Here is a 12,184-nt window from a genome sequence, read left to right on the forward strand (position 1 = left end):
TATACGACGGGTGGGTCTAATCCTGAAAGCTGATTGGTTAAAACCGCATTCCAGCCGGTGTCTATTCCACAAGTTACCACCGGCTAAATCTATGACGTTAAAATGCCTATTTACTCTGTTCCATCTGACTGCGCAATCCACTGTCTCATCAGCCCAGCCAGGCAATTTATAAACTTGATTTTAAACTAACATTTGGTTTTCAACAGCGGAGATTTGTATAAATCTTGCTGTCTGTCTCTCCGACATTTGCAACATTGTTTCATTATTCAAATTCGATCTCCAGCTGTCCCATAGTAATGAACGTGTCGGGAGTCGGGACAAGACAGGAAGGGAGCTTTTCTCAGCCAGTCGAAATTATGAATCAACACCATTTTTATGGATATATACAAAGAACTATCAATAGAAAACAGGCAAAATGAAATGAAGTGCAGCTAGATTGAAGTCTTTCCAGCTTCTGTTTGAAGTGATTGTGTTAGCTGTGTTCTAGGTTAGCTCTCAAACAACAGTGTCCTGACAAGAGAACTTATGTTCTATGCCAGGTGAAATCGCGCATCATTAGCTCATTGTTATGGATGTATCCAAATAAATGTCACTAGAAAACAGCTTAAACAAATCCAAATGCAGCTACTTCATTGTTATTCTGGCTGCACTGGTTGACATGACCGTAAGTTAGTAGTAGTTGGCTAGCTAGCAAGCAAGGGATAAGAACGTTGCCAGCCAATATGGGTCGCGTCCATAGATACAGAACAAAAAGACTGGCAACCGAACCGATAGTAATGGACAACCAGTCGGCTTGGGTAGCAACCCTAGATTTGTGTCAGGACTATATCTTGTGGAAGGATGAAATAGTATGAATGAATTCATCAAAATATTTGTTTTTTATAAAAATATGTCTATCATTATTTGAATATGTTGATAACTTGTTGTATAAAGGCGATAATGCCCTCAAAGACGGTGTTTGGAGGATATATTGGCACGGTTTGCCGGCCCTCCACGAACCTGTGCCAATATATCCTCCAAACACCTGCTTCTCGTGCATTATCACTTAAGAATTACACAGTTCACTTCCAACCTCACCCTGAGGAAGCCGATCCATCCCCATCCATCTCTCTAACCCTGTCCTACCCCGTCTAACCATTCTCCTTCTGGTACCCATAGTGATTGAGAGAGTGAGACCTTCTGAGAAAGAGCTGTTCTGGAGCAAGCTGAGAGCGTCCTCTCTCTTCTTCTCAGCGCTCAGCTCACGTCTTCTATAAATAACCACTTTAGTTCTGCTGTCTCACAGATTAAAGCATTCTAGCCCCTCTCATTCCCAACTCAACTCTGGGGAAAAGCGGATAGTGTTGCTAGGCAGAACAGTTAAAGGAGCCCTGTCACTCAAACAGCACAACGCTCTCCGTGCCTTACCCTCAGTTGGTATATGAAGTGTGTTGCCTTTATTGGGATGGCAGGCGCAGTACATCCTGTTAAACACTTGTCTCTCTGGGAAGCACGTCTGAGATGGGCTGCTAATGGCCCACAACCTATGCATGAAAGAACTTTCTGGTTTGCCTATTCAGCCTAGAATTGATTCATTGGAATTCCCTACCCTTGTTGTCAGCTCAATTTAGTTTGAATGTTGAATGCAACTTGATGAACTTTGTAATAGGTTTTCACTCTTTATCGCTCTTCTTATTCTTCCTTCTCTCACTTTTTTCCCTCAGGGTGGAATGAGCTACTCATCGCATCCTTCTCACACCGTTCAATAGCGGTGAAAGATGGGATCCTCCTAGCAACAGGGCTACACGTCCATCGTAACAGCGCCCACAGTGCTGGAGTGGGAGCCATCTTTGACAGGTAGTCAAGATCACCCTGTTGACACTGCCTTGATACAATCAGCTTTGTGAAATACATTTTTGTTGGTTGCTATGCGAAGTTTCCACAGTTAGGGCAAGAGAAAAGTAGACCCTGACCTGTAACAGTGAAAAGGCTCTGTCAGAAGAAGAGGTAGTGATGCGTAACAGAGAGTGCTCTTGTTATTGATTAACACACATTCATTAAATATGTATGGCTACAGGCAACGGACATCACAGGGAGATGGAGATCTGCTCAGACAGATATTTTGAAAAAATCTATTTAAATGCATTCCTGATGAAATCCCACTCTTTTGACTGCAATCCCATGGCAGGCTGTGACTATTCCAAAGCAGATATTGACCTTCTTTTCCATTAGTCACATTTGATGCCTATTGTTGCATTGTTTGTTTTTTAAAGTCACATTTTTATAGACGAATGTATACAAAAGAACAGTATCAAGATATGCCTTCTCAGTGTACACAGAAGTTGATAAGACCATCCACTGTGAGATCAATCCAAGAGATTGTATTGTTAAGCACTCCAACGCTCTAAACCCTGTGTCCCCTGGCATGCTGAGTCACAAACTGAAGTGTTCTTTTGAGGGAAACAGCTCTCTCTCTCTCTCTCTCGCTCGCTCTGTCTTTCCCATCTTTCTCTCCCTCTGCTCTCTTTCTCTCTTCTCTCTCTCCCTCTCTTTCTCCCCCCTCCCACTCTCTCTCTCTATCTCCCTCTATCCCCAGCTGGGAATCTGTGCTCAGTGATTAGCATACTGCCAGTTCACTACTTCTAATGGATGGATTACATCTTTGCATTAACTGGGGAAGCATTAAGATGACTGATAATGAAGCTCTTTCTGCTCCTTCTCTTCTCCTCTTCTCCTCTCCTCTCCTCTCCTTTCCTCTTCTCTTCTCTCTGCCATACAAATGAAGAGGGTGGTTAACTTAAACACTCAAGTCTTTTTTTTACCCTCATTGTTCCAACAGGCAAATTAAATTAGGATGAGCTAAGAGCTGCAATTGACTTGAAAGAGTGACATAGGGAGAGGGAGAGAGAGAGCGGGCGTGATGGAGTCAGAGAGGGGTGAGGAGTTTGAGCGGTCGGGTCATACTCCCAAAACGAAACGCAGCCCCGCCTAGTGATGACACACGCGGGTGCCCGGGAATGTCAGTGTTCGGTTACAGTCTGTGATTGTGTTTGTGCTATGTCGTTCATGTATTTCCTTTTATCAGACATGTTCTAAGCAGGTTGAATTACGTGGTGTAGGCAGGGCTGGACGATTTCTAGCTGGTTGAACATCCCATGTGTGTCAGGCCAGTGGGGCCCTGTTGTCAATTGATTTGTATTGAGTTTCCATTGAGCTTCACCTGTAGATAAAGGAGGGTGTAATGAACGGTGACCAAGGGAGGTGTTGCTGGCTGATGGTCAGATCTCTAAGAGCCTGTCTATGTGTCTCCCTCTCTCCATCCAGAGTGCTCACAGAACTGGTGTCCAAGATGAGAGACATGCAGATGGATAAGACAGAGCTGGGGTGCCTTCGAGCCATCGTCCTCTTCAACCCAGGTATCACATACAAACACTCCTACCACCCCTTTAAACCAGAGCCTTTTATATTAGATTATTAGATTATAATAACATAAAAAAAGGGTTCTGCTTGAATACATATGTTCCTGCTACTTTAACCTCCCAAACAATGACTGCACATGATACCAGTAAACTCTTATACTGTGTGGCCCTCAAGGACCATAATACACCCTCCTTGTCGTGCTGCTGCTCCAGTTTCAATTGTTCTGCCTGCGGCCATTGAACCCTGACCTGTTCACTGGACGTGCTACCTTGTCCTGGACCTGCTATTTTTGACCCTCTCTCTCTCCCTCTCCCTCTCTCTTTCTCTCTCTCTCTCTCTCTCTCCCTCCCTCCATCTCTCGCTCCCTCTCTACCGTATCTGCTGTCTCGACCTCTGAATGATCGGCTATGACAAGACAACTGACAATTCATTCTGAGGTGCTGACTTGTTGCACCCTCTACAACCACTGTGATTATTATTTGACTCTGCTGGTCATCTATGAACATTTGAACATCTTGGAGAACGATCTGGCCTTAATGGCTATGTACTCTTATAATCTCCACCTGGCACAGCAAGAAGAGGACTGGCCACCCCTCAGAGCCTGGTTCCTCTCTAGGTTTCTTCCTACTAGGTTCCTGCCTTTCTAGGGAGTTTTTCCTAGCCACCGTGCTTCTACATCTGCATTGTTTGCTGTTTGGGGTTTTAGTCTGGGTTCTGTGTAAGCACTTTGTGACATCTGCTGATGTAAAAAGGGCTTTATAAATACATTTGATTGATTGATTGATACACACACACCACCATCACCCACCAAACCCATGTTCCTGAAGTGGTTTTTCCCACCCACGTACAGTGGGGGAAAAAAGTATTTGATCCCCTGCTGATTTTGTATGTTTTCCCACTGACAAAGAAATGATCAGTCTATAATTTTAATGGTAGGTTTATTTGAACAGTGAGAGACAGAATAACAACAAAAATATCCAGAAAAACGCATGTCAAAAATGTTATAAATTGATTTGCATTTTAATGAGGGAAATAAGTATTTGACCCCCTCTCAATCAGAAAGATTTCTGGCTCCCAGGTGTCTTTTATACAGATAACGAGCTGAGATTAGAAGCACACTCTTAAAGGGAGTGCTCCTAACCGCAGCTTGTTACCTGTAAAAGAGACACCTGTCCACAGAAGCAATCAATCAATCAGATTCCAAAATCTCCACCATGGCCAAGACCAAAGAGCTCTCCAAGGATGTCAGGGACAAGATTGTAGACCTACACAAGGCTGGAATGGGCTACAAGACCATCGCCAAGCAGCTTGGTGAGAAGGTGACAACATTTGGTGCGATTATTCGCAAATGGAAGAAACACAAAAGAACTGTCAATATCCCTCGGCCTGGGGCTCCATGCAAGATCTCACCTCGTGGAGTTGCAATGATCATGAGAACGGTGAGGAATCAGCCCAGAACTACACGGGAGGATCTTGTCAATGATCTCAAGGCAGCTGGGACCATAGTCACCAAGAAAACAATTGGTAACACACTACGCCGTGAAGGACTGAAATCCTGCAGCGCCTGCAAGGTCCCCCTGCTCAAGAATACATATACATGCCCGTCTGAAGTTTGCTAATGAACATCTGAATGACTCAGAGGACAACTGGTGAAAGTGTTGTGGTCAGATGAGACCAAAATTGAGCTCTTTGGCATCAACTCAACTCGCCGTGTTTGGAGGAGGAGGAATGCTGCCTATGACCCCAAGAACACCATCTTGGGTGAGAACCTCCTTCCCTCAGCCAGGGCATTGAAAATGGGTCGTGGATGGGTATTCCAGCATGACAATGACCCAAAACACACGGCCAAGGCAACAAAGGAGTGGCTCAAGAAGAAGCACATTAAGGTCCTGGATTGGCCTAGCCAGTCTCCAGACCTTAATCCAATAGAAAATCTGTGGAGGGAGCTGAAGGTTCGAGTTGCCAAACGTCAGCCTCGAAACCTTAATGACTTGGAGAAGATCTGCAAAGAGGAGTAGGACAAAATCCCTCCTGAGATGTGTGCAAACCTGGTGGCCAACTACAAGAAACGTCTGACCTCTGTGATTGCCAACAAGGGTTTTGCCACCAAGTACTAAGTCATGTTTTGCAGAGGGGTCAAATACTTATTTCCCTCATTAAAATGCTAATCATTTTATAACATTTTTGACATGCGTTTTTCTGGATTATTTTGTTGTCATTCTGTCTCTCACTGTTCAAATAAACCTACCATTAAAATTATAGACTGATCATTTCTTTGTAAGTGGGCAAACGTACAAAATCAGCAGGGGATCAAATACTTTTTTCCCCCACTGTAAGTGGCATGGCACTTATGTGGCCCGCAGCACTCAGTGCCCACAGACAGTGCCCACAGTGCCCACAGACAGTGCCCACAGTGCCCACAGACAGCCTCTAGACTCCAACCTTCTGCTTTGAAAGCCCTCTGATAGCCCTCTGCTAGCCCTCTGCTCTGATAGCCCTTTGCTCTGATAGCCCTCTGCTATCCCTCTACTCTACTAGCACTCTGCTAGCCCTCTGCTAGGCCTCTGCTCTGCTATCCCTCTGCTCTGCTACCCTTTTGCCCTGCTACCCTTCTGCTCTGCTAACCCTCTGCTCTACTAGCCCTCTGCTAGCCCTCTGCTCTGCTAGCCCTCTGCTAGCCCTCTGCTCTGCTATCTCTTTGCTAGCCCTCTGCTCTGCTAGCCCTCTGCTAGCCCTCTGCTAGACTTCTGCTCTGCTCGTCCTCTGCTCTGCTCTGCGGGGCCATGTCTATGTTCCCTCAGCCCTATGTTCCCTGGACCCCATGTTTCCTCAGACCCATGTTCTCTCAATTCTCTTTTAAACACGGTAGTATGCGTGGTCAATGGTGCGGTCTCCGACTGGACATTTTACTGGCTGCAGAGAAGGAATTTTTTTAAGGTAATTTCTTGCAATTCTATACAGTTAGCGATGGGGCTGAGAGAACATTTTCAGTTTCAAATCTAATTAACTGTCACGGGTGTCGTAGGGTGTAGACCAAAACGCAGCGGGAAAATGTATACTCATCTTCTTTTTATTAGTGAAGAAGGAAAAAACACAAACAACGTATACAAAAACAAATGAACTAGACAGTCTCGTCAGGCACACAGCAAAACAAGAAACATTCTCCCACCCCGAACCATATAAACCAAATACCCCCTCTACATGAACACATACACAAACACACCCTGAACCACATAAAACAAATACCCCCTGCCACGTCCTGACCAAACTATAAGAACAAATAACCCCTTTACTGGTCAGGACGTGACATTAACTTAAATTCTACACATTTCGCAATGGCTTAAGCTGTGTTCTTATGCTATCTGAGTGACTCAAACATTATATCAAAATCAATTGGGTCCCCATGCCATGCCATTGGTGATTGTTAGTTCTCAAAGATGATCTTAAAACATAGTTTATATCGTTTAAAGAGTAACTTTCGTGAACAATTTTTTTAAATCAAAAGCCAAATGTTTTAGGCTTATTTATAGTGAAACACATCAATTCTGGTCTTCATTTTGACAGTTTGATCCTTTTGCTCCTAGTGGTTCAACTCTAATGTTACCATTGATATTGTGATGTAGAGGCACCTTGAGAAGGGAGGGCTTCTCTCTTCTCAATGGAGGGCTTTGATATGAAATATATTTGATATACAGTATATATACAGTACCAGTCAAAGTTTTGGACACACCTACTCATTCAAGGGTTTTTCTTAATTTTTTGTTACTATTTTCTACATTGTAGAATAATAGTGGAGACATCAAAACTATTAAATAACACATATGGAATCATGTAATAACCAAAAAAAGTGTTAAACAAATCAAAATATATTTCAGATTTGAAATTCTTCCAAGTAGCCACTCTTTGCCTTAATGACAGCTTTGCACACTCTTGGCATTCTCTGAACCAGCTTCATGAGGTTGTCACCTGGAATGCATTTCAATTATCAAGTGTGCCTTGTTAAAAGTTAATTTGTGCAATTTCTTTCCTTCTTAATGTGTTTGAGCCAATCAGTTGTGTTGTGACAAGGTAGGGGTGGTATACAGAAGATACCAAATAGGGCTAAAAGACCAAGTCCATATTACAGCAAGAACAGCTCAAATAAGCAAAGAGAAACGACAGTCCAACATTACTTTAAAACATGAAGGTCAGTCAAGCCGGAAAATGTCAAGAACTTTGAACGTGCAGTCGCAAAAAACATCAAGAGCTATGATGAAACTAGCTCTCAAGAGGACCGCCACAGGAAAGGAAGGACTCAGAGTTACCTCTGCTGCATAGGATAAGTCAGAGGTGTGGACTCGTGTCACATGACTTGGACTCAAGTCAGACTCGAGTCACAAATATGATGACTTGCAACTCGACTTTGACTTTAACACCAATGACTCGTGACTTAACTTGGACTTGAGCCTTTTGACTCGAATTGACTTGATACCCTCCCCAAGCCCAAATATTAAAAATGATGCTATTAAAAAAAATGTGCAGCACATCAACTCTTCATTTAACGGATTACAGTTTGAATCGGACAGCAGCCAATGAAATTGTGCCAGCTGAGAAAAAGTTGCGCGTGGCAGTGCAGAGGAACGTCGGTGGGTGAATTCAGGTGAAGCCCTTGGAAAGATGATACCCAAAATTATTATTTTTGGATATAAAGACTACGCTGTAGTCAACAAAAAATGGATTGCAACTTGCAAAACATGCTTGAAGAAAATTACAGACGGAGGCGCAACAACTTCCAACTTTGTTCGACATTTGAAGCTGCACAAAGAACGGTAAGTCGTGGCTAATATAGCCGACAGCTATATATAACTTTGCTAATGTAGCATGTAGGCTAATGTAACATTAAATCAATGAGCCTCCACACAGTCAGTCAGTGTGGGAACGTGATCATTGCACCCAAGATTGAGCTACAACTGGCTAGGCATTTGGTAGCCTAAATCCTGCCTGATGTTACTGCTGTTCCTAAACCCATTGACGTACGTTAGCCTACTGTAACCACACACAGAGAGGGTGTGTGTGTGTGTGTTAAGGTTGGGAGATTGTGTACAAGCCTACATCGCCCGATTGCACCCCATAGCGATCCTCGATAGTCGACCGCTATGGGGGGGTCTTTCTCATGGCTACCCGTGTATTTCCATGGAAATATAACGTTTATTTGGAAAGTAATAAATATATAAGCATTCATGATTTGCGTAAATATAATTTACTAACTACTACTCTTGTTAAAAATCTGAAATAGTATTACATTTGGTGAAGGGCACATTATGACTTGTTTAGGACTCGAAACTCAAAGTTTAGGACTTGAGACTTGACTTGAGACTTGTCGGTCTTGACTTGACTCAGACTTGCCTGTCTTGACTTAGGACTTGACTTGGGACTTGAGTGCTAAGACGTGAGACTTACTTGTGACTTGTAAAACAATGACTTGGTCCCACCTCTGGGATAAGTTCATTAGAGTTAACTGCACCTCAGATTGCAGCCCAAATAAATGTAACAGACACATCGCAACATCAACTGTTCAGAGGGGACTGTGTGAATCAGGCCTTCATGGTCGAATTACTGCAAAGAAACCACTACTGAAAGACACCAACTATAAGAAGAGACTTGCCAAGAAACACAAGCAATGGACATTAGACCAGTGGAAATCTGTCCTTTGGTCTGATGAGTCCAAATGTAAGATTTTTGGATCCAACCACCATGTCTTTGTGAGACGCAGAGTAGGTGAATGGATAATCTCCGCATGTGTGGTTTCCACCGTGAAGCATGGAGGAGTAGGTATGATGGTGTGCGGGTGTTTTGCTGATGATACTGTCAGTGATTTATTTAGAATTCAAGGCACACAACCAGCATGGCTACTACAGCATTCTGCAGCGATACGACTTCCCATCTGGTTTGCTCTTAGTGGGACTATCATTTGGTTTCCAACAGGACAATGACCCAACACACCTCCAGGCTGTGTAAGGGCTATTTGACCAAGAAGGAGAGTGATGGAGTGCTGCATCAGATGACCTGGCCTCCACAATCACCCGACCTCAACCCAATTGAGATGGTTTGGGAGGAGTTGGACCGCAGAGTGAAGGAAAAGCAGCTAACAAGTGCTCAGCATATGTGGGAACTCCTTCAAGACTGTTGGAAAAGCATTCCTCATGAAGCTGGTTCAGAGAATGCCAAGAGTGTGCAAAGCTGTCATCAAGGCAAAGGGTGGCTACTTGGAAGAATCTCAAATCTGAAATATATTTTGATTTGTTTAACACATTTTTGGTTACTACATAATTCAATATGTGTTATTTCATAGTTTGATGTCTTCACTATTATTCTACAATGTAGAAAATAGTAATATTAAAGAAAAACCCTTGAATGAGTAGGTGTGTCCAAACGTTTGACTGGTACTGTATATATACTGCTCAAAAAAATAAAGGGAACACTAAAATAACACATCCTAGATCTGAATGAAATAATCTTATTAAATACTTTTTTCTTTACATAGTTGAATGTGCTGACAACAAAATCACACAAAAATAATCAATGGAAATCCAATTTATCAACCCATGGAGGTCTGGATTTGGAGTCACACTCAAAATTAAAGTGGAAAACCACACTACAGGCTGATCCAACTTTGATGTAATGTCCTTAAAACAAGTCAAAATGAGGCTCAGTAGTGTGTGTGGCCTCCACGTGCCTGTATGACCTCCCTACAACGCCTGGGCATGCTCCTGATGAGGTGGCGGAGGGTCTCCTGAGGGATCTCCTCCCAGACCTGGACTAAAGCATCCGCCAACTCCTGGACAGTCTGTGGTGCAACGTGGCGTTGGTGGATGGAGCGAGACATGATGTCCCAGATGTGCTCAATTGGATTCAGGTCTGGGGAATGGGTGGGCCAGTCCATAGCATCAATGCCTTCCTCTTGCAGGAACTGCTGACACACTCCAGCCACATGAGGTCTAGCATTGTCTTGCATTAGGAGGAACCCAGGGCCAACCGCACCAGCATATGGTCTCACAAGGGGTCTGAGGATCTCATCTCGGTACCTAATGGCAGTCAGGCTACCTCTGGCGAGCACATGGAGCACACCCCACACCATGACTGACCCACCGCCAAACCGGTCATGCTGGAGGATGTTGCAGGCAGCAGAACGTTCTCCACGGCGTCTCCAGACTCTGTCACGTCTGTCACATGTGCTCAGTGTGAACCTGCTTTCATCTGTGAAGAGCACAGGGCGCCAGTGGCGAATTTGCCAATCTTGGTGTTCTCTGGCAAATGCCAAACGTCCTGCATGGTGTTGGGCTGTAAGCACAACCCCCACCTGTGGACGTCGGGCCCTCATACCACCCTCATGGAGTCTGTTTCTGACCGTTTGAGCAGACACATGCACATTTGTGGCCTGCTGGAGGTCGTTTTGCAGGGCTCTGGCAGTGCTCCTCCTGCTCCTCCTTGCACAAAGGCGGAGGTAGCGGTCCTGCTGCTGGGTTGTTGCCCTCCTACGGCCTCCTCCACGTCTCCTGATGTACTGGCCTATCTCCTGGTAGCGCCTCCATGCTCTAGACACAACGCTGACAGACACAGCAAACCTTCTTGCCACAGCTCGCATTGATGTGCCATCCTGGATGAGCTGCACTACCTGAGCCACTTGTGTGGGTTGTAGACTCCGTCTCATGCTACCACTAGAGTGAAAGCACCGCCAGCATTCAAAAGTGACCAAAACATCAGCCAGGAAGCATAGGAACTGAGAATTGGTCTGTGGTCCCCACCTGCAGAACCACTCCTTTATTGGGGGTGTCTTGCTAATTGCCTATAATTTCCACCTGTTGTCTATTCCATTTGCACAACAGCATGTGAAATGTATTGTCAATCAGTGTTGCTTCCTAAGTGGACAGTTTGATTTCACAGAAGTGTGATTGACTTGGAGTTACATTGTGTTGTTTAAGTGTTCCCTTTATTTTTTGAGCAGTGTATATATATTATATATATATACACTACCGTTCATAAGTTTGGGGTCACTTATAAATGTCCTTGTTTTTTAAAGAAAAGCACATTTTTTGTTCATTAAAATAACATCAAAGTGATCCGGAATACAGTGCAAACATTGTTAATGTTGTAAATGACTATTGTAGCTGGAAACGGCAGATTCTTTATGGAATATCTACATAGGCGTACAGAGGCCCATTATCAGCAACCATCATTCCTGTGTTCCAACGGCAGGTTGTGTTAGCTAATCCAAGTTTATCATTTAAACGGCTAATTGATCATTGGAAAACCATTTTGCAATTATGTTAGCACAGCAGAAAACTGTTGTCCTCATTAAAGAAGCAATAAAACTGGCCTTCTTTAGACTAGTTGAGTATCTGGAGCATCAGCATTTTTGGGTTCAATCACAGGCTCAAAATGGCCAGAAACAAAGCACTTTCTTCTGAAACTCGTCAATCTATTCTTGTTCTGAGAAATGAAGGCTATTCCATGCAAGAAATTACCAAGAAACTGAAGATCTGGTACAACGCTGTGTACTACTCCCTTCACAGAACAGCGCAAACTGGCTCTAACCAGAATAGAAAGAGGAGTGGGAGGCCCCGGTGCACAACTGAGCAAGAGGACAAGTACATTAGAGTGTCTAGTTTGAGAAACAGATGCCTCACATGTCCTCAACTGGCAGCTTCATTAAATAGTACCCGCAAAACACCAGTCTCAATGTCAACAGTGAAGAGGCGACTCCGGGATGCTGGCCTTCTAGGCAGAGTTCCTCTGTCCAGTGTCT

General features: G+C 44.0%; 1 protein-coding gene across 5 annotated transcripts in view; it reads left to right on the forward strand.

The window, feature by feature from the left end:
• LOC106563228 (retinoic acid receptor RXR-alpha-A) overlaps positions 1 to 12,184 on the forward strand; it is a 153,569-nt gene that overhangs the window by 132,374 nt on the left and 9,011 nt on the right. For all 5 annotated transcript variants that reach the window (XM_014128611.3, XM_082958191.1, XM_082958190.1 and 2 more), the window contains 2 exons: positions 1,704 to 1,836; positions 3,304 to 3,395. In XM_014128611.3, the coding sequence (XP_013984086.1) occupies positions 1,704 to 1,836; positions 3,304 to 3,395 (225 nt within the window). The remainder of the gene's footprint in view (positions 1 to 1,703; positions 1,837 to 3,303; positions 3,396 to 12,184) is intronic.

Source organism: Salmo salar, chromosome 11 (assembly GCF_965601325.2).
Source record: "Salmo salar chromosome 11, fSalSal1, whole genome shotgun sequence".
Taxonomy (NCBI): Eukaryota; Metazoa; Chordata; class Actinopteri; order Salmoniformes; family Salmonidae; genus Salmo; species Salmo salar.